Raw genomic sequence first — 22,495 nt, forward strand, 5'->3', positions numbered from 1 at the left:
TGTGTTCCCCCCAGACCAGCTTTCTAGACCAACAGTTTTCTGTCATGCCAACAGAAAAAAAGTTTAGACAAAGGCTATTGGGTAGAATTTTGATATTAATAAGAGATGAGGTGTCTTTGGATAGTAATACAAAACAATTATAATTACCCGTATCTGGATATATTATTCCTGTCATAGATGTTGATGAGTCTCATTGGCTGCAGTCTGCTGATTCTCTAAGAAGTAAATTAAAACAGTCTGCATGGAGGGAGGGAAAAGCTGAATGAGAGATGGTGCCCATAGCCATTGTCTTCTCCTGTTCTCACAGCCTGTGTCGGTCTGTCACTTCGGAGCCTATGGCTGAGGTAAGCTTATTTTAGATCTCAGAAAAGCAGGACACTGCATTATTTCTGTTTTAAAATAAGCCACACTCTACAGGTACTTGAACTCAAGTTTGCAAAATCCTTTGGGAGCTACCACTGCTTCTCCTGGCCTATATTGCATGATGTCATTTGTGAAATTACAGGCATCCATAGGAAGACCTTGATACAGCACATTGCAACGATGGATGGAAAGAAGAAAATCCTGCCTGCACTAGAATGTTAATTTTTCTTCCTCTCTCCTGTCTGGCTCATGCCAGAGGATAGAGTCTGCTGCTACCAGCCAATGGAATTATTACTTTTTTCAGTTCAAGTGATAAAAGCTCATTGCTTTAGTGCTGAAGTTTGAGATTCGGACCCAGCTGAAGACCCAAATGGAGGAAGGAGAGGAGAGTGCTGTTACAAACTGGCATCTGACGTGGCATGTGATTTTGTAAGGATCTGTCTACAGTAGCAAACTGGTTCATTGTCGACAGTGGGTCTGTGTCTTAATGCCTGTGAATTAAGGTGATTTTTTGTGTCAGTTCTGCGCAGGGATTTCTAGGGGTCTGGCTTATTAGTATTTTTGTATCTGTTCTTTCCAATGTCTGATGCATGTTTGATTTAAACTTTGGTCTAATGCATTTGTAAACTGCTTTAGTTAAGATGGCTCTAGATGTTGTATTATTTTCTGTATATTAATGCGGGAAGAGAAGCTCGTCCTTGTTATTCTCTGTAGCCATTATTGGCGCTGGAGGAATGCCTGGTTCTGGGACAATCTACACTGATTGCTATATTTGCTTTCCACAAGCTACTCTTAGTATAACTTTTTGTGAGTGATGTACTCAAATATTTGGATGCTAATATTTTAATGGTATTGTTAAATTTATTAACCTTAATTTGGGATAGTGCAGATTATATACAGTATGTTGTTATGTTTTATATTTTATGACTTTTAAACCAAACTTCGTACTTTTATATAACTTAAGCATTATACTTAGCTGTATAAAAACTGTTTTCTTAACATGTGTATTAGATAATTTTAACATTATCTTTAATAAAAAATTTAAATCTGTGCTTATTTTTCTCTTGCGGTTTGTCCCAATCAGTACAGTTGGTAGTTAGAGTCGGGCCTGAGAATTTTCTCCTGTTTTTAGAATGCTTCTGGAAGACTTTAACAATCATTTATGGATCGGTTTTTACTTATTTAGTGAAGTGTTGCCAACTCTTGTGATTTTTATCATGCATCTCACAATATTTGATGTTTCAGTTCAAGCCCCAGCTTTGCAGGCACAGAATGATGTGAAAATCTCAGCTTTCATTTTTATTAAAAAGTAAGTTTGTGGCCTTCACAAGTGCAGGGAACAGCTTGGGAATAGGACTCAAGTGCACCCTAAAGGCTCAAAAACCAGAATGCAAAGGAAAATAACCCAATGTTAATTTTCTAAAAGAATCTCATGATTTCTAATACAGCTTCATGATTTTTTTGGAGCCTGACTCATGATTTTTGAACATCGGGGACTGGCAACAGTTCTGCTTTTATAGCCTGCTGGAAACGCCCTGGAGCATTGCTTTCCAAGCCCAGGTCCCTATGCTGTAGATGAGGGTGTGCACAGTTTCCATCCTACTTTAACAGGCTCTGGGCTCTGATGTGGGGCACTGACTGGTCCTGGAGGGTGCATAGGGGCCCAGCTCAGGTGGGATCAGGTCAATGAACATGGGGGGGAGGGGGGGAGTAAGGGGGGGGGAAGCCCTAAAGTAGGAGGGCGCTGAAGCTCTTGGGAGGCTGCAGTTCTGCTTGTCAGGGAAGGGGGCGCGTCTGAGCCTCAGCCTTGAGTGAAATCACATTCTGATTGGTTTATGGAGGGCATGTCCAATCAGCGAGCAGTTTATTGATCAAGCCCCTGGAGCACCGTGGTGGTATCAGCAACCTGGTGGCGGATTGGCTGAGGCTACTCCTCGGGGCGCCAAGGGCCGCGAATGGAGCCCTAGGATTGGCTAGGAGTTTCGCATCCCGGGAGGCTGCGGAGCCTTTTTTTCTTCTCGTCCCCGCCCACCCCGCGGATTGGCCGCCATACGATGGCGTCACTTCCTGCTGCCGGCGAGGCGGTTGCAGTGTCCGGAGTGGAGGGGGGAGGAGACCGGAGCGAGCTGGAGAGGAACGCGCCGGGGCCGAGAACGACGGTCCCCCCCCGCCCGGAGACGCAGAGCCGCGGGAGGGGCGGGGACTGCACGGCGCAGGTGAGGCAGGCCCGGGGTGGCGGGCGGGCGGGCGAGGCTGCGCGCGCTGCGCCGGGGGCGCGCGGGAGACGGGGCGGGCGCGCGCTGTGTTTGGGGTGGTTTGTTCTCTTGTCAGCGCTTGTCTCGCCGATGCGCGGGGAGGGGGGGTTGGGGAGTGAGAAGGGGGCCGGGGTCCTGCGCATGCGCCGGGGCCTGGGAGACGGCAAGATTAGTGTCACCGACACTAGACAGTCTGCGCGGGAGGGGCGGGGCCTCGGCCGGCCTGTGAGTGACAGGGCGGCGGGGGGGCCTCTGGCCAGGGCTCGGGCTGGTACCAGGCCCCCCATACACGCCCCCTTCCCCCCCCGCAGGGACAGCCCTGCCCGTAGGCCCCCACTGCCTCCTCCGCTCATCCACCCCCCCCCGCAGGGACAGACCCCAACCCGCCCCTACCCCTGCAGGCTGCCCTCATCTGCCCACCCCACCCCCGCAGGCTGCCCTCGTTCTCTGCCCCCAGCCCCCTGCAGTGATAGCCCTGCCCCTAGGCCCCCACTGCATCCTTCCCTCATCGACACATCCTTCTGCGGGGACAGGCATACCCCAGCTGCCCTCACCTCCCTGCCCCGGCTCCCCTGCAGTGACAGATCTGCATGTAGCCCCCCGACTGCATCCTTCCCTCATCGACACATGCTCCTGCGGGGACAGACATACCCCAGCTCCCCAGCTGCCCTCATCTCCCTGCCCCGGCTCTCCTGCAGTGACAGATCTGCATGTAGCCCCTCGACTGCATCCTTCCCTCATTTACACATCCTCCTGCGGGGACAGACATACCCCAGCCCCCCCAGCTGCCCTCATCTCCCTGCCCCGGCTCTCCTGCAGTGACAGATCTGCATGTAGGCCCCCCACTGCAGCCTTCCCTCGTCTGTCGATCCTGAGCCTTCCCTTCAGGTGCCCATGATCTCCAGACCCAGCCTCCCTCCCCACTCCATGCAGGTTCCTCTGTTGTTGGGAAAAATTGAGTCCCAAAATTCTCCCAAGACTGTATGTGGGGAGAACTGTAGTGACATTCCCCCAGGTTGGGTACCCCTGAGCAAGTGTGTGGATTGGGGGGGATGTCTGTAATGAAAACCACCTGGTCTGAGGATCTGTCTTGTGTACATGGGTAGAATTCATATGGGGAGTGGGTTGGTAGTCACACCTGCAGTCTCTAACCATTTGTGCTGGAAATTCTACCGAGTGCTCACATTTGTGTAACTTTTTGTAACAGGTGTTACAACCTGCAGGTTGGAGTAGACACATTGAAAAATAATTATAAGGCCAGGTCTGGTCATTCTGAAGTGAGCAAAGTCTTGCTGACTTCACTGTGGTGGCTACCCCTAGTCCTTGGTTAGTGCTACTGAACCACTGTGGTTGCGTAAGAATAATTAAGTAAATGATAAAAATGTGGTGTGTGTCGTATTAAAAACACAGCTACCGGTTAACGTGTAATTTGCAGAAAACCAACTGGGAGCTTTTTTTATACTTGTAGCCGCCTTTGTGTTGCCATATAGATTTTCTCTTGGCAGATTCAAAAATTTGTCAGCTCACACATCTTTCACTTTCAAGACCTCATTCATGCCACTGAGACTTCTAAGCCAGGGGAAATTAGGTCTTCCAAAACAGCATTTGACATACTACAGACTCTAGTGAAATGAAGTTGGCATTTGAGCTCTGCTGCAAGACTCTATGAAACACTTCTTTAAAAATGTCTGATTCTAAGCAAATCACTGTTACAAAATCATGTGACCAAGTATGTGAAGCAGAGTTTTCAAAAAATAACCCTTTGCAGTTTTTTTTTTTTTTAACTTCTTGGATAGTGAACGATAAAAACTGTGAAATCATTCTAAACCTGTACAACTATGAGTGACTTGCTGTTCAAGTAGATGTGAAACAAGTTTTGGCGTAGCTTAGTTCTTTAGTTCGACTCCAGGTTATCTTTCAAGTGTACCCAAACACTTATAACAGCTATTCCTCCCCTCTTGTTTCCCCCCCCACACACCTCCCCCACTCCTGGTTTGATTATTTGGAATTTTCAGAGAATAAAAATAATTGTAGGTGACTGTTTTAGAACCTCTGTTGGCTTGCATTTATAACATTGAATGCGTTCTAGCAAGTGTAATGGAAGGTACAACAAATGGTGTAATGTCTTGCAAAGCAAACTGCCAAAGTACAAAAAGATATTTGTCTGTAGACTGTATGGAGGTCATTTGGCAACTGCATTTTGTGATTCCCTGTTCTGTTCATTCCCTCTGGGGCACCTGGCATTGGCCACTGTCAGAAGACGGGATACTGGGCTAGATGGACCCTTGGTCTGATCCAGTATGGCCATTCTTATGTTCTTTTATTTATATGTTTAGGATCTACGTTTTTTTACACAATAGTACTATCAAAGACAAATTTGGCAAAGGTCAAACTAGCAACCATCTGGCTACTGTTAAACTTTGATATAAAATTGAAATATGTAACAAAGCAAAGGGAGCATAGGCAGCCTGTTAGTTGCTACTTTTTTCTTTTAACTTTGTTGTGTCACTGTTTAAATTAGTGATTGTAACAGTTCGTTATTTCCCATAACTAAAAGTAATTAGTTTAGACATAGCTACATTATTTGAACATATAATAAATAAACTTCTCTTTTAAAAAACACACTTGTGGCTGAGGTTTTTGGAAGAGTTAAGAATTACAAAATTATGGTTGTTACTTCAGCCAAAAATATTTGTATTAATTAGTACATGCTAAAATGTCTGGAATCATATTATGGATTTGTATGAAAGATTGTACAACACAGACTTTCCGTTTAATAGTGGTTCAAATTACACTGCCATAAGAAGATATATTCTTGAAATAATTTTAATATGAATAGTTTTGGGGAAGCCAGAAGCAGGGGACTTGTCAAATCTCCGTTAAAATGCAGTATTGATTTGCTGGCGACATGCCTAATTTATAGAGAAAATAATCTGCTTTGGAAGTTAAAATCATGAAGGAAATTGATTCAGCCCATGTATCATCTACAGTGGAGAAGGCACAAATGATATGTGTCACTTTGGCCTGTTTTAAATTTTTCTGGTAAAAATGTATTTCTCCATTCTGAGTTAAACTAAATCATCATTGGTTAGATGACTAGAATTAAAAAACAGCATGCAGAGATTTATAGACTCCATGGCCAGCAGGAACCACTATGATCATCTATTCTGACTTCCTGTTTAACACAGGCCATAGAACTTCCCCAAAATATTTGCTAGGGCAGATCTTTTAGAAAAAACATCCAGTCAGTGTCAGTGATTGAGAATCAACCACGATCCTTGGTAAATTATCCATTGGTTAATTACTCTCACTGTTAAAAACTTGTGCATTGTTTCCAGGCTGCTTCGAAATTAGCAAGGGTTGAGAGAAGTCATTAGGGTTCTTGAATTTCTAGTAAATGGTAAAGTGAGGTTAATGTGTTAGATTTAGACGTTTAATGCCCTGTTGGGCAAGATGGTATCATGCTCAGGTATCTGTGTCTGCTCTTTCTCCTGGGATACTAAATGCAGCTCTCTTTGGCTTCATATGGTATTTGAGGTTTGATTCATGGACAGAGGATTGCTTTTAAATGGGAAAGCTGGAAACTGAATTTTCTTTTTAAAGTTGGGGCCTCCATTTGAGAGGTAGGTGGCAGAGAAACCATCCTATGGATCCGTTCAGCTTTTGCAGATCAAGATGAAGATTGGGAATACAAGTGTCATGTTATGGTGCAGCGGTAGCAAGGCCATAAGAAAAGTTTCATTTTTACGGGAGTGTTAAAGCTTTATTTTTCAGAAATACTGTAAAACTGACAAAACAGAGAAATTAAAACTGACATAGTATCTGAAGCTTTCGTGGTGGTTTGGTGCCGGTCAGGCAGATACAAATGGAATAATAAGACAATAATAATAGAAATGTAGACATGTATATTTCTGTAGAAATATAGAAAAAGGCCACCTAATCCCCCCCCCGCCCCCGAAGCAGGGTTAAATATATCTAGACTGTCCCTGAGAGCCGTTTGTCTAACCTGTTTTTAAAAACCTCCATTGATGGGAATTCCACAACCTCCTGACGTAACTTGTTCCAGTGCTTAACTATCCTTTATAGTTTTGTTATTAGGAAAAACTTTCTATCTAAATATCCCTTGCTGCAAACTAAGCTGATTACTTCTTGTCCTACCCTTGGGCCTGGTCTATACTACCCGCCTGAATCGGCGGGTAGAAATCGACCTCTCGGGGATCGATTTATCGCGTCCCGTCGGGACGCGACAATCGATCCCCGAATCGGCGCTCTAACTCCACCAGCGGAGGTGGTAGTAAGCGCCGCCGACAAAAAGCGGCAGAAGTCGATTTTGCCGCCGTCCTCACAACGGGGTAAGTCGGCTGTAATACGTCGAATTCAGCTACGCTATTCACGTAGCTGAATTTGCGTATCTTAAATCGACTCCCCGCTGTAGTGTAGATGTACCCTTGATGGACTTGGAGAACAATTGATCACTGTCCTCTTTTTAAAACCACCTTTTTCATATTTGAAAACTCTTTTCTAGACTGAGCATGTCATATGAGGAAAGACTGAAAGAATTGGACATTTTTTCCAAACATCTAATTATTTTTTTGCTCTGATCTTGACTCTTTGCAGTTTGCTCTTCTTTCCTTAAAAAGTGATGCCCAGAACTGGACACAGTACTCCAGCTGAGGCCTCACCAGTGACAAGTAGAGCTGAACAATTATCTCCTGTGTCTTATATATGACACTGCTGTTAATGTGTCCCAGAATGATCGCTTTTGGATGTGGCATCCCACTTTATCCCTTTAGACAAGTGTATAAACTCCTTGGATCTGATTTTTGCATCACACGTTACCCCACATCGGCAGAGTAGGTATTTGTTTCTATTCTTCTTACATAATTTTCACGAGTGTAGGTTTTTAACACTGAAAATGTCAACTTCTTTAAGATTTTTCTCCATGGCTTATTAAATAAAATCAAACTGTTGAGGGACGAAAAGGAGAAAAAAGCATTCTTGATTTTTTACGTGAATGATGCTTTTATTATTTAAGTACCTGGATTAAATGTCTATTACTGCCTCCAAAGGAATTTTCTATGGGTTTTGGTACGTTTGGCACAACAGTTGAACACAATACAAATACATTCTAATGTGGTGAAATACAACCTTGTTGCTTAAGTTCTTTAATGTAATTTGGGCATCTTTTCATATATGAATTGTGTGCTAGGGATCCTTACCGATTTGGTGTCTGACACATCAAATATATTTTAAATATTGAAGGTTTAGGGAGGTGGGGAGGGAGGGAGTCCAAGTAGTAAACTGCCAGCTGTCGGCTGGCAAGCAAGAAGCAACCCAATTGTAATACTGGTCATGACTTAGAGTGTTATTACTTGTGTACCAAGTTCCCTTTGATATTCAGTTTAACTATGGCATATCTGAGACAGTTGACACTAGGGCCATGTCTAAACTACCCCTTATGTCGGCAAAACGTGTGCGGCTCGGGGGTGTGAAAAAAATACACCCCAAGGGACATAAATTTTGCGGGCATAAGTGCTCGTGTGCACAGCGCTGTTTTGGTGGGAGACTCTCCCTCCAACATAGCTACCGCTGCTTGTTTAGGTGGTGCTTTTATTATGTCGACGGGGGAAGCTCTCTCCAATCGGCATAGAGCAGCTACACGAGCAATCTTACAGTGGCACAGCTCCATCGGTACAGCTGTGCCACTGTAAGCTTGCTAATGTAGACATGGCCTCCGCAAAAACATAGTCCATCACACTATAAATGCCTTCTTTAACCGATGTCAAATTTGGGGGGGAGGGGAGGGGATGACTATAGGTTCAGTTTGTAATCTTTGTTTGGACCAGTACTTTCAGTTATGATCGGATATGTCCAAAGGGATAGTTGTTGTAATAACTTTGAATGTCTTTTTAATTCTCACACTGGCTTTGGACACAGCAGTAAAAGAAATAGACTGTGATTAAACCCTATTTGTAAGTTTTCAGCTTTTGGAAGAAGCTATCCTTTTAAGTTGACATGAGTCATTCCTCTAAAAAAGAAGCATAGATATATTAAAATGGAAAAAGTAATGTTTTTATGTGGGTTTTTTTTAATTTGGCCCTGAAACAAGTATTCATCCATTGGGAATCTTTCAGATTAGCTTTGTTTTTGTTTTTTGAAACTTCAGGCTTGTCTAATGAGGTCAAATTCCTTTTACCCATCTTCGGTTTAGAAGGGAAGTCAGTAAAGTTCATACCTGATATTTATTGCCTATATCAAAATAAATTGCTTTGTCTCATTTATATCAGAATGCATGAATCTGGAATTCTGTACACGCATAATGCACTTATGCATATAGAGAATCATGCACTATGAGAATATTCAGATACGTGGTTTGAGTCTTACATGACATTTTGAAATAAATGCATGGAATTGTAAGCCAATGTAAACATTAACTCTTTAAATTAGGAGGCTCTCTCTTAATTTTGACTCCTTTCCCAAGATATGTTTCTGTGATTTGCCAGTCCTGTCTTAGCTGTTTCTATAGGATCTGGTAATCTCTGTCATATAATATGCTGCAATATTACTGTTGGTCTGTTTCTTTAAAAAAAACCTTCAGTTATCTTCTTAATCAGAAAGGTACAGATAGTGGGGAAAATTGTCTTTCTAAGGCAAGGGTCAGTCTAAAACAATATCTCTGTGTGTTAAACTTTTCAATTGTAACGGAAACGGAAAATCCAAAACCTTACCCACATTTCTTGTTGAACAGTGCTCATGTTGCTAAGCATGCAACACAGTTTGGGTTCTGAGCTAGCAGGACCAGAGAGATCAGTGGAAAAAGTATTTACAGAGAAGATAGGACCTTGCTCTTAAGGTTTGCTAAATGTTTTTCTCCTAGATCTTACTACCATTTGTTTTTCCTTTTTCACTGGAGGAAGCAGAGTGCATACTGTCCACTTCTATCACTAGACATATAGCACAGATGAAAAATTTTATTGGACACTTGCTAGCTAGAGGCTCATGTGAGTTGGGGGAATTTCAGAGCCCCGGCGGGAATTTAAAGGGCCCGGTGCTCCAGCTGCTGTGGGGAGCCCTGGTCCCTTTAAATCACCATCGGGGGACTCCGGCAGCCGGGCTCGGGTGGCGCTTTAAAGGGCCTGGGGCTCCCCGCTGCTTTACCGCGTTATATCCAAATTCGTATTCTGTCAGGTCACGTTCTATCAGGGAAGAGGTGTATAAACAGGAGAGTATCAAGTAGGAGTAAGGAGGGTTTTGTTACCTCTGTATTTGGCTCTGGTGCAACTGCTACTGGAATACTGTGTCCAGTTCTGATATCTACAGTTCAAGAAGGATGTTAATAAATTGGAGAGGGCGCAGGGAAGAACCACAAGAATGATTAAAAGATGGGGAAATTATGCCTTAGATTAAAGTGAAATATTCAAGGAACTCAATTTATTTTAACAGAGGGTCCTGTGGCACCTTTGAGACTAACAGAAGTATTGGGAGCATAAGCTTTCGTGGGTAAGAACCTCACTTCTTGCATCTGAAGAAGTGAGGTTCTTACCCACGAAAGCTTATGCTCCCAATACTTCTGTTAGTCTCAAAGGTGCCACAGGACCCTCTGTTGCTTTTTACAGATTCAGACTAACACGGCTACCCCTCTGATACTCAATTTATTTTGTGTTTCTAAGAGAAGGTTAATGGGTGACTTAAGCACGGTTTATAAGTACCCTATGTGGGGAGCAGAAATTTGATGGTAAAGGGCTCTTCAGTCTAACAGACATAATATAGCAAGATCCAGTGACTGGAAGTGGGAGCTAGACAAGCGTAGGCTAGAGTAAAGGAACACATTTTTAACGGTAAGGGTAACTGACCGCTAGAATAGCTTACCAAGGGTTGTGGTGGATTCTCCATCGTTGGCAATTTTAAAATCAAGATTGGGTGTTATTCCTAAAAGATGCTCTCATTCAAACAGGAATTAATTTAGGGAAGTCTTATGGCCTGAGTTATGCAGGAGGTTATAATCTATTAATGTGTGGTCCTAGTCTTCATTTAACAAACCCTGCACTTAATACAAAATTATCAATTTCCTCGTGTGCATTTCTGTGGTGCTCTCCATAACCTCTGTGAACTTCAGAAACATTAATGTCTTCACAACACCCCTATGAGGTAAAGGCCAAAATTGTCAAGTGTCTATTATTTTTGGGTGCCCAGCTTGAAATCCTAGGGCTTTCAGAGTATTCAGCATTTTTTGTTCAGAGCACAGCTCCAGTTGACTATAGTTGCAGTTGTGAATGCTTAGCAAATCTGGTGGCAGGAGTTTTGTTTTGGGCATTCAGAAAATGAGGAACCCACAATTAGAAGACAGCTGTGAATATTTTGACTTGCATGACTTGTCCAGCATCACACAGGAACTCTGTGGCAGAGGCAGGGATAGAATTCAATTTTCTAGAGTGGCTTTTAGCATCCTTAACCATTAGAATATCCTTTCTCTTCCTACAGTCCCCTGCCACATTCCCTGAGCACCTTCCAACTTCTGCAACAAATGAAGCATGTGCCCTACAGGCAACAGCCTAATTCACTATGCAACCCTGATTCATTCCCAGAGCACTGTCCGTCCAATCTGTGCACTGAATGAGATGGGGTCCTGTGGTAAAAGTGTAGTGTGTGATCATGTAATTAAAAACTCTCATAATGCATAAACACACAAAGGAGCTGAATTGTGCAACCTTGATTTGAGCATTTCCTAGTTTTTTGAGTGCTTGACTGCAACCTTTACATTTTTCTAAGGTGGCTCTTATGTGACTTCCAATTTTTTTTTAAATTTGGTTCCACATGATACAAATTAAATACACACACACGCTGACCCTCAAATTAGGTCAGTAATAGGGTTTGGACCTTTATATCCACAGCACAGTCCTCTACCTCTTGAGCTAATGGAGTAACCGGTAGTGGTAGTATGCTGTTATCTTTGCTGATAGCAGAGGAATGCAGAGACTGAAAACTCCTAGGTTAAATCCAGGTTTTTGTAGGGGAGTGTTACCTAGTGGTTATAGATCCTTCTGTCTATCCCCCCTTCTCCTGTCTACCCCTCCCTCTCTTCTATCCAATCCACTTGGCTCTTGCCCCCACCACACACCCCTGCCACCTTTCTGCCTTCTGATTTGTGCAACACCCCTCCTTATTCCTCACCCCTCTGCATTTTTGGTAGGCAACTTCTTCCTTCATGCTGCCTGGGTGCCAGCATAGGGGCCATTGAGAACACAGGCAAGACAGGCTGCCTGCTCTCAGTTCTCTTGGCTGCTGAGAGGAGCAATTTCAAGGAAAGACCCGGCTGGAGCATGCTCAGTGAAGATGAAATCTTAAGAGTGTGGCAGTTAAATTCTCTGAACAAGTCTGTATTGACCATGTGCTGACGGAGATTTTGTAGAGCATGGCCATGCTTGGGTGAATTTTTACTGGGACTGCAAAAAGCACATCTCTAACCTCCTCGCCCTCCCACCCCTGGTCAAACTTCACACCCTTTGGCCTTGGCTACACTTGGGGATTCACAGCACTGTCATGCGCGAATGTAGTCTTGCAGCGTTGCGAGAGAGCTCTCTTGCAGCGCTGCGCTCGTGGGGGGTGGGGGACGTTTTCACACCTCTGAGCGTAGCAAGTTGCAGCGCTGTACAGCGCCAGTGTAGCCAAGGCCTTTCTTCAAAGTATGGAGGTACTAGAGCTTTTCAGGGAAATGGTTGCAATAATTTGTTTTTGTTTTTTTAGTACGAGGAAACAACATATTTTCTCCTAATCTCGTTCTCAAACTGCTGAACTGTTTTAGACTAACTTTTGCTGGAAAGTATTCGCTAAGGGAGAGATCGGGCATGAGGAATTTCAGCCTGAAGGGTTAAAGTTTGAAGTTATAAGCAACTGAAAGAAGGGTCTTTATAGTGGAAGGTATTCGACACCTTTAACTATAGGTTGTGTTATCAGCTCAGCCTATAGTATGTTTGATACTTAGCTGGGAAGTACATTAGAGAAAATCCTGAAAAAAGAATGAATCTAGCAGAAGCTGCAGTTTTTCTGTGCTCCTTCACAAGGTTGCCAGCATAAGTATTATAGTAATATGGTGGTCATAAGTAAAAGATCAGTTATTGATAGTTTGCCTCTGAGCCACCTGCATTCAAATTTTAAACCCTGGTTCATTGTGATAAAAATAGAACATCAGCCATTTTTGTCTTACATTTTCCTCTTTTATTTTGTAGGATCATGGATTTTCCAGGACATTTTGAGCAAATCTTTCAACAGCTAAACTACCAGCGTCTTCATGGTCAACTTTGTGACTGTGTCATTGTGGTGGGGAACAGGCATTTCAAAGCCCATCGCTCTGTTTTGGCAGCATGCAGCACACATTTTCGAGCTCTCTTTACGGTAGCAGAGGGAGACCAGACCATGAACATGATCCAGCTGGACAGTGAGGTAGTAACAGCGGAGGCCTTTGCGGCTCTGATTGACATGATGTACACCTCCACACTCATGCTTGGAGAGAGCAATGTTATGGATGTCTTGCTGGCAGCTTCTCACTTACATTTGAACTCTGTTGTTAAAGCATGTAAACACTACCTTACTACAAGGACGCTGCCAATGTCGCCACCTAGTGATAGAGTTCAAGAACAAAATGCACGCATGCAAAGATCTTTCATGCTTCAGCAGCTTGGACTGAGTATAGTGAGCTCTGCATTAAATTCCACCCAGAGCGCAGAGGAACAACAAAATACTATGAGCTCATCAATGAGAAGTAACATAGAACAACGCACTACTTTTCCGATTCGGCGTCTCCACAAACGGAAACAGTCTTCTGAAGACCGGGCCAGACAGCGCATCAGGCCTACCATAGACGAGTCCATCATTTCAGATGTTGCCCCAGAGAGCGGGCAGTCGGTAGTTCATTCACGGGAAGAATTTTTTTCACCAGATTCACTGAAGATTGTGGACAATTCTAAAGCTGATGTTGTGACTGATAATCAAGAGGATAACACCATTATGTTTGATCAGTCTTTTGGCCCCCAAGAAGATGCCCAAGTGCCCAGTCAGTCTGACAACAGTGGAGGAAACATTTCGCAAATGTCCATGGCATCTCAAGCAACGCAAGTGGAAACTAGCTTTGACCAAGAAGCTACTTCTGAGAAAAACAACTTTCAGTGTGAAAATCCAGAGATCAGTCTAAATGAAAAAGAACATATGAGGGTGGTGGTTAAATCCGAGCCCTTGAGTTCCCCAGAGCCTCAAGATGAAGTGAGTGATGTCACTTCCCAAGCAGAAGGCAGTGAGTCTGTTGAAGTGGAAGGAGGAGTAGTCAGTGCAGAAAAGATAGAACTGAGTCCGGAAAGTAGCGATCGTAGCTTTTCTGACCCCCAATCTAGTACTGATAGGGTTGGTGACATCCATATTTTGGAGGTGTCGAATAACCTGGAACACAAGTCTACTTTCAGTATCTCAAATTTTCTGAATAAGAGCCGAGGTGGCAATTTTGGTGCTAATCAAAATGATGACAACATTCCAAATACAACCAGTGACTGCAGAATGGATGGAGACACCTCTTATTTAATGAGTCCAGAGTCTGGGCCTACTAATGGCCATTCCTCTGCTACCGTCTCTCATGTGGAGAATCCATTCAATGAACCTGCAGACTCTCACTTTATTAGACCTATGCAGGATGTAATGGGTCTTCCATGTGTACAGACTTCTGGATACCGGGCAGCAGAACAGTTTGGGATGGACTTTCCAAGGTCTGGCTTGGGACTACACTCTTTATCAAGGGCAATGATGGGCTCTCCAAGAGGGGGAGCTAGTAACTTTCCCGGCTACCGTCGCATAGCCCCCAAAATGCCTGTTGTGACCTCTGTTAGGAGCTCCCAAATGCAAGATAGTACATCTAATTCCCAGTTGATAATGAATGGGACCAGTTCCTCTTTCGAAAATGGGCATCCTTCCCAGCCTGGTCCACCACAGTTGACCAGGGCATCTGCTGATGTTCTTTCAAAATGTAAGAAGGCCTTATCTGAGCACAATGTCTTGGTTGTAGAAGGTGCTCGCAAATATGCCTGTAAAATCTGCTGCAAGACTTTCTTGACCTTAACAGACTGTAAGAAGCACATCCGTGTGCACACAGGAGAAAAGCCTTATGCCTGTTTGAAGTGTGGCAAACGGTTCAGCCAGTCCAGCCATTTGTATAAACATTCCAAAACTACCTGCCTACGGTGGCAGAGCAGCAACCTACCCAGCACTTTGCTTTAATCTTTCCCCCCCAAGCCCATACAAATAATGCCAATTCAAATTGTAAGAACACGAACTGAACTGTGTCTGGAATATTAACACTATGTTGTTCAAGACTGCAGGTTAAGAAGCTGCCCTTGTAGTAAACACTTAAATGTGATCGTGTCCCCCCCCCCCCAAACCTCTTCCCCCCCACCCCCCAAACAAAGTCTTGGTCCTGTAAAATGGGGATAATACCATACCTACCTCACAGGGGTGTTGTGAGGCTTAAACAACTGTTTGGAAGCGCTTTGAGATGCTCTGAAGGAGGCACTATAGAAGTATTAAGTATTATTATTATTGTGTAAATGCAGGTCTTGGGCTCATGGGGATGCAATCCCTAAAACCAAGTAGTTCCTTTGCTGGGGGGGGGGGGGAGGTGGGAGGGAAGAAATAGGAGGGGATGGGTGAAAATGTAGCCAGCTCCTAATTATGTTAAAGTAGCACGTTTCAAAGATGAGAAACTGAAGTGCAAATTTTTTTAGGAATTTTGTAAAATTGTGAAAGTGTTTAAATAAATAACTTGTAAAATAAGTTGATACATTATGTGTATGAACAAAAATGCAAAGAGCTCTTTACTGTTACTAATGCAGATTGCATATCCTTAAAGAAAAACAATCTTAGATACACCCGTCTACCACAAAATGCTTTAAAATGTTAATTATGAAAATAGTTGTAGGGGTTCTGAATGTATTTTTGGCTGTTTTCCTGTAATGGACACTGTTATGAAGGTGCTTACCTTGAGTCAAAGACAAGTAGCATTTGGACTGTTAGATGTGTATATATAGTTTGAATACAGCAAGATCTCCTAGGTGTTTCACCATTTTTTTCCTGTAAAAACTTGTAATGAGTGATAAGTGACGTACTGTTTCTGTATGTGCTATTCTTAGCAGTATTTTAACCAACTTGTATTTCATATGTTAAAATTCCATATACATAGATGTCTGAAAAGAGCTTGTTATTGTCTACTTTATTTTAAATGGGAGATATGATTTGTGGTGGCTTCTTTTATTGTGTAAGATAGTCTCTTACCCTTTCCAGATGCTGACAGTCAATCTGATCCAAGTTATTGTGTAAGCAGACTATCCTTTTCTGATGCTCTTATCTTCAGGCTTTTTAATTTCCTTCTCCATATACTTATTGTCCTCCCAACCATGGATTACTTTGATCTGAGGAACAGTCAGGAATGAGAGCCTGTCTTGCCATATTCATATGCCTCTCTGTATAAATGTACCGGTTGACTCTAATTCTTCAATTTAGAGAAGTATCATAAATGTACTTTCCCACAAGTAAAAATCCAACACAAATTTAATTTAAAAAATAGCACTGTACACCTTGTAAAACAAGTTCAGTAATCTCTGTTTCCCGTGAATCTCACAGATCTTATTTTAATTTCCTCTTCTTTGATACCATTGTAACTAATACTTTTTGCAGTTGTGGGGTTTTTTTTTTTAAGATGCACATGAACTAACTCCTGGAGTTCAACGAACTGGGTTTCTATTAACATTTTGGAGCACTTCTACTGACCAGTGTTACTCTGTTTATGCAGCATCTCGGTTAGTGCTTCAGCACATCCGTCGTCTCCAAAGGAGACAGATCATGAGCATCTAATATAGCTAATCTGCAGCAGCAGCAGTGGGGGCTATTTTTAATATTAAACAAGCATTTGCAAACTTCCTCATCTTTAATCTGTTATGTAGCAAACTCATTCTGTGGGGTGTTACTGTCTGAGTTTGATTAAACCTTTGCTATTTTTTAATAGGGCTGTTGGTCTCCTGAAAAATCTTGGATTTATTTGAATAGAAGCTGAAAATTAAATCCTTGTTCCTCAGTTCTGTAGCTAGTTCAGTCTTGAGTGACTGAGACAGTTGAAACATTGGAACTAAACAATCATGGTCAGTACCACAGAAACACGGGGCTATGTATGAAACAATATCTGGCTGAGAGAGAAATAAAATGTACTCTTCTCTCCCGCTTTGTGGTGAGAAAACTGCCTTAGGGCTGTTAATATTTGATTTGCAACTTAAGCTTCTAGGGTAAGCAGGCACTTGGAACTGTTATGACATGATTCAATTTTTTTAAAACCTCATAGTCCCATGACTGGTTTTTAATGGTTACACTTCTGGCTTTTGTTTTTTTAAGGCACCAAGGATATGTGCCAAGTTCATGAATAGCATTAGAAAATGCTGCATTTTATGTGGTAATCATGTTGATGTCAAGGGACTAACGGCATTGACCTACGTCAGTCTCACTGCATCTCCATTAAAACTAGATCATCACTACAGTGCAGTGTTTTCTAATTTAATTTTATGTTGTGTTGCCTTATTGCTAATATCTTGCCTAACTTTTTAATATCTTGCCTTTTTCCAGTTTTGTTCCAAAAACTATTTTTTTTTTCTATTTTCCAGCTGTTTTCTTTATCTAGCATCTGTGTCTAAAACCCTCCCACTCACAGGAAGAAAGCAGAGATGGGGGTGGGGCAATCAATGCACTTAATTTTAAGAATGAAGATGAACATGTAAATGAAACCTATATTTAACTGTACTTCTGGATCAGTTTTTATAATAAAATGTTTGTGGTTATGTGCAAGGCCAGAGGTGGCAAGGGAGGGCTGCTCTCTTCAGAAACAACGAAGAAAATAAAATAAACATTGGGGATCTTTTAGATGTAACACTTAATTTTCAGTATATCAAATTACAGTGTTTCTAGAAGGACATATTACAGCTTCAGTAACCCCTGTCTGACTGCTGTTGCTTTCTTGGTCTTCCTATGTGAAGCAATATCTCAGAATAAACACTCACTACTCAACTGACCGATCTTGTACAATGAGCAATATCTAATCTCTAAACCTGACTATAATTACAAAACTAGCCTCACCCCACTTCTGTTCAGACTTAATAGCCGAGCACTATAGTGCGATTTCACGTGAAGCTATCAGTATGTTTAGAGTGTTATGAGAAACATCTGAAAATAAACACTACATTTTTGTGCTGATGTGTCTGATTTGATTTCCTTATTTACTTAATCCTGACTGGAACACTGATAGGTTGCAGTGGGTCTACAGGTGCGTGTGTTGGTCTTGGTGGAGTTGAAGGAGTTGGCTATGACCTACAAAGCCCTAAATAACCTGGGACTGGCTTACCTGAGGGCTCGTCTCTCCCTGTATCATACTGCCACAGCTGCCGTTTCCAGAAATGCCTGACCTTGAACGCTCTTGTAATAAAGCAGAGAGAGTGGCTGGCAGGGCATTCGGTGTGTGGGCTTGAGGGCTCTGAACTGTCCAGATTTGGTGACCATCCAGGTATGCTGCAAAACATATCTATTTGGGTATTTTTGGAAAAGGGTGAAGGTATGATTCCTAGAAAATGAAGTGTCAAAGGAGCCTGCCTGAGTTCCTATTGAATTATTTTGATTGTATTGCTAATGCTATGCTAGGGTACTGAGCTCCTTGCATAGGTGTCTCTTGATTATTTAGATTTAAATAATTAAATACAATCCTGTAACATTACGAACAAGACCTTATTTGTCTTGAAAAACAATACCCCTTGTGGCCAACTCTCTCTCTCTTAGGCAGAATGCTATATGGAAGTAAAGAGCTGGAAGGATCTGGTGAGGAGCCTATAGGGGAAAGAAAAAGATTCTGCATCAGTTGTGACGTTCCTCAGGCTGCAACCTGAATTACCGGTCTATTATGTCCCCTTAGCTCTCCAGCCTGGATCGTCTTTTACACTGCCTTACTGTCAGCATCACAACCTTTCCGGGCTCTGTTTACCCCCAGCATGGAATGTCATTCCTAGTTGAACACAAGTGCTATGCCCAGCCATCAATGAACAGATAGGTGACCCCAGCAATCCCAGCCTTGTTTCTCTTCCCACCCTCCCCCTCCCACTGGAATGTACTAACTCATAATTAGTTTGTCATTCTAACAGTGGATAATGAATATACACCACCACCCTTGTCTCAAGTGCGGGTTTCCCAAACACACTGGTTTAGATAAAACAGTAAACCCCATTTAACTAGAGAAAGATAGATTTTAAGTGATTTACAGGTGCTAAGGCAAAAGTCAGATTTAATTACAAAAGAGAGAGAGAAAACCACACTCTAATTTCTAGATTTTACCTAGGCTAACTCTAAAAACAAAATCAGTTGTCTCACCATTAGCTGCAATATATGTCACAAGCTGTTGCTTTTTCCAGCCTGGAACCACTCCCCTTAGTTCAGTGTTCTTCAGATATTTAGTGATGTCATAGCCTCTGGCCACCTCACCTTTCTCCCTCCCCTTTCTTATACTCTAACCCTTTGTACTGGAAAAGTCTTTGCTGGGTCATGGGGTCAGCTGTTCTGGGGAATTGTAAATCATTTGTTTAAACTCCCCTGCTGGTGAATCTCCGATTAAGCAGGTAATGGCCTTTTAGCACCTAGCTAGTGTGCCTTTTTGTCTTTGAAAAAAATGGTCTGAGGGCATTACCAGAATGACAGCATATTTCAGTAACAAGCACCTAGTAAAATCTCATCTCCATGTACAATGTTGATAGATTACCAAGACAATGTTGGGCTGTAGATTGAGTTTTCAAATGATACTTCAAACAAAATATGCCCATACAAAAGTGGTGAACATGGGCTGCAGGGTGTCATATGGGATATAGTATATCCCACCAATTTAAAAAGTCCCTTGGTGAAAGCTGTATGTGAGTTTTACACCTATGTAAAACAAATTTGCTTTCTTAAGGATCTGATGTTACTTAAATAGTTTTTTTAAACTTGCTCTCCTCTGTCATGGAAAAAGGTCTTGGAAATATTGATGCTAGGTTGGTTACTGGAAAAGTTTGACAAGTTAGAACACATTGGTTGAGTTCTCTGTCAAACAGGATTAAACATACATAACACCACTGTTCGTCCCTTGGTTTATCTGCCTGTAGCTTCTCTACAGTGATACTAAGAGAAAGTCTTACATTTAGATCTAGCTGCCAGTGTCAATTGCTTATAATGCAAACTTGGCTTAAGGGCAACAAAAACAAGCCAATGGTGCCTCTGTGCACTCCGCACCAGCGTTCTAGTGCAGGTGATGGGGGTTTAAACATCATGAAATCCTTGGACATTTAATGGCAATGGCAGTTTAACTCCCACTTCTTATTTGATCAGCTGCCCCTGGGGTGACCAGATACCTATGATCTAATTAAGCCAGTGAGATTTGCCAACTGCTGAGTATGTTTCAACCAGGAGCTGAGGCTAGCAGAGCATAAAAATATCAGATTCACTTAGAGTTAATACTCTACTCCATGGCTCTACTTATCCCACACCACTGGTTCCTTGCTATGTGGCAATTTTAAGTGTGCTTATAGCTTACTGTTTGAGGTTCCAAACCCTTTCCGATGGACTCAATTTCTAAGACTTTGTTGCCTAGCAAACAGGAGCAAGAGATGGAGGGACTCTCTCACGTCCTCTTCCATTTTCAGGGGGAGAGAAAGCCCCTGCCACAAAAGGCTGCAAAAAGAGCAGGAAGACAAAGAGCTCAAGACAGGACCCTGTAGCTTCTCATTCCTGGGAAGGACAATTTTCTGAATCTGAGCTAAAGCCCCCAGAGGAGGAACCTCAAAGCAAGTTGTTTCAAGAGGAGTTTTGTTTCTATCCTGGCAAGTAGTGTCAGGCACTGAACCTCCACTGGAAGAACCTCAAAAGGAGGAGGCATCAAAAGATAAGAACTTACACAGAATAGATCTAGACAGAAAGGGAGTGAAATCACTCAAATACTTCCTCTCAGAGTTCAACATCTCAAACCTATCTCCTCTCCATGCAACACTGGAAGATGTAATTAGGGCTGAATGCAAAACCCAGCAAGAGCTCAGAGGCTGGCCAAGATGCAGTATCACGGTCATAGATCCAATCCAGACCTAGTTACTCTACCAAATGTGGATGCAGCCCTTTCATCCCTTGTAAAAGACAGGATGGTCCCAGTTAAGGGTGATTTCTTCCCCAAGGACCAGACAGAGAGGAAGACAGATTGCTTAAGGAGGAATTCTGAAGCTTCCTCCGCCACCCTCTGAGTATCCACAGCCTCCGCCTCTTCTACTTGAGCCATCTTGGCATGGACTGATTCCCTTTCAAAACTCAGAAAATATTTCTGTGTGGGAGCCATTCTGAGCGAGCTTGCGTAGCAGCAGCCTCTGTAGCAGGCACCTTCTGTGACAGCCTCAGATTCACTGTGAGGGCAATGGGATGTGACCCTGCCTCGTCATCACTTATGGCTAAGGTCATGGAAAAGGCTGATGCTCGTGGCAGACAGACGCTGGCTGTCAAGGCTGCTTCCCCACTCTGAACTTTAGGGTACAGCTGTGGGGGCCTGCATGAAAACTTCTAAGCTTAACTACCAGCTTAGATCTGGTCTGCTGCCACCATTCCCAAAGCTAGTTCCCTTCCCTGGGTAGCCTTGAGAGACTCTTCACTAATTCCCTGGTGAATACAGAGCCAACCCCCTTGGATCTTAAAACAAGGAGGAATTAACCATCCCCCTCCTTCCTCCCACCAACTCCTGGTGGATCAAGATCCAACCCCCTTGGATCTAAAAAACAGGGAAAATCAATCAGGTTCTTTAATTAAAAGCCTTCTTTTTAAGAGAAAGGTAAAAATCATCTCTCTAAAATCAGGATGGAAAATAACTTTACAGGGTAATCAAATTTAAAGAGCCCAGAGGACCCCCCTCAGGTTCAAAGTTACAGCAAACCTGAGCTTCTTAACCCTTTACAGGCAAAAGGGTTTTGGAGTCTCTGGCCAGGAGGGATTTTATAGTATTGTACACAGGAGAGCTGTTACCCTTCCCTTTATAGTTATGACACTGGCCAAAGCTCTTCAGTGAGCCTGTTGACAAATCCACAGCAGGATCCTCTAAATAAAATCAAAGATGACTTTCCTGACATCCAGGTCCTCAAAAAGAGAATGTAGGCCTTATTTATTACAGATCATATTACTCCTTTTGTACCTATTCTAAGTATCCGTGGAGGGACACCCAACCAGCCCTTGGCAGATGGAATAGGTCCAGGGGCACAAGGGGCAGTCGTGATCCTCTGGAAAACCCCAATTTTTAATCAAACATGACCTGGGGCTGACCCCATGACATGGTCACTCAGAATGGGAGCAGGCGACAAAAATCTGCAGCTGGCTGCATCCACACCATGTCAGACAAACGAGTCCTGGATGGAGTCTGCTTGGGTTATGCATTAAGAGTCAAAGGCGAGTCCCAAACCTAGGTTCCTGATCTCCCAAACTTTCCCCAACTAGATGAAACACAGCTGCATGAAGATGGCTATAGATTACCTTGCAACCACCCCCAGGCTATTTACCCAGGTGCTAGTTATCCCAACCTCTCAGAGAGGAGGGTGCATGCATATCACTTCCTGGATGGTCTTCTGATCAGGTCCCACTCCTTGGAATGAGCACAAGTTCTAGAGCAGCATGGCTTCATTATCCACCATACAGACAGCCAAATGAGTCCAGTTCAGCCCAAATTACACTTGGAAGTCATGAGAGAGACTGAGCTACACCAAGGTTTTCTAATATACAGGATGATAGATACTATCCCCCAGCAATCACTCAACTTTATTACA

General features: G+C 42.9%; 1 protein-coding gene across 1 annotated transcript; it reads left to right on the plus strand.

Annotated features, from left to right (window-relative positions):
- The first annotated feature begins 2,366 nt into the window (after positions 1 to 2,366).
- Positions 2,367 to 17,888, plus strand: ZBTB5 (zinc finger and BTB domain containing 5). The gene is made up of 2 exons (XM_034774178.1): positions 2,367 to 2,579; positions 12,845 to 17,888. Exon 2 carries the CDS (start codon positions 12,849 to 12,851, stop codon positions 14,874 to 14,876), a length of 2,028 nt encoding a protein of 675 aa, XP_034630069.1. The 5' UTR covers positions 2,367 to 2,579; positions 12,845 to 12,848; the 3' UTR covers positions 14,877 to 17,888.
- Positions 17,889 to 22,495: the final 4,607 nt, after the last annotated feature.

Source organism: Trachemys scripta, chromosome 6 (assembly GCF_013100865.1).
Source record: "Trachemys scripta elegans isolate TJP31775 chromosome 6, CAS_Tse_1.0, whole genome shotgun sequence".
Classification (NCBI taxonomy): domain Eukaryota; kingdom Metazoa; phylum Chordata; order Testudines; family Emydidae; genus Trachemys; species Trachemys scripta.

What these genes read in the sequence shown, in the direction of transcription:
- ZBTB5 (XM_034774178.1), top strand. Translation starts at nt 12,849, where the DNA reads ATGGATTTTCCAGGACATTTTGAGCAAATCTTTCAACAGCTAAACTAC.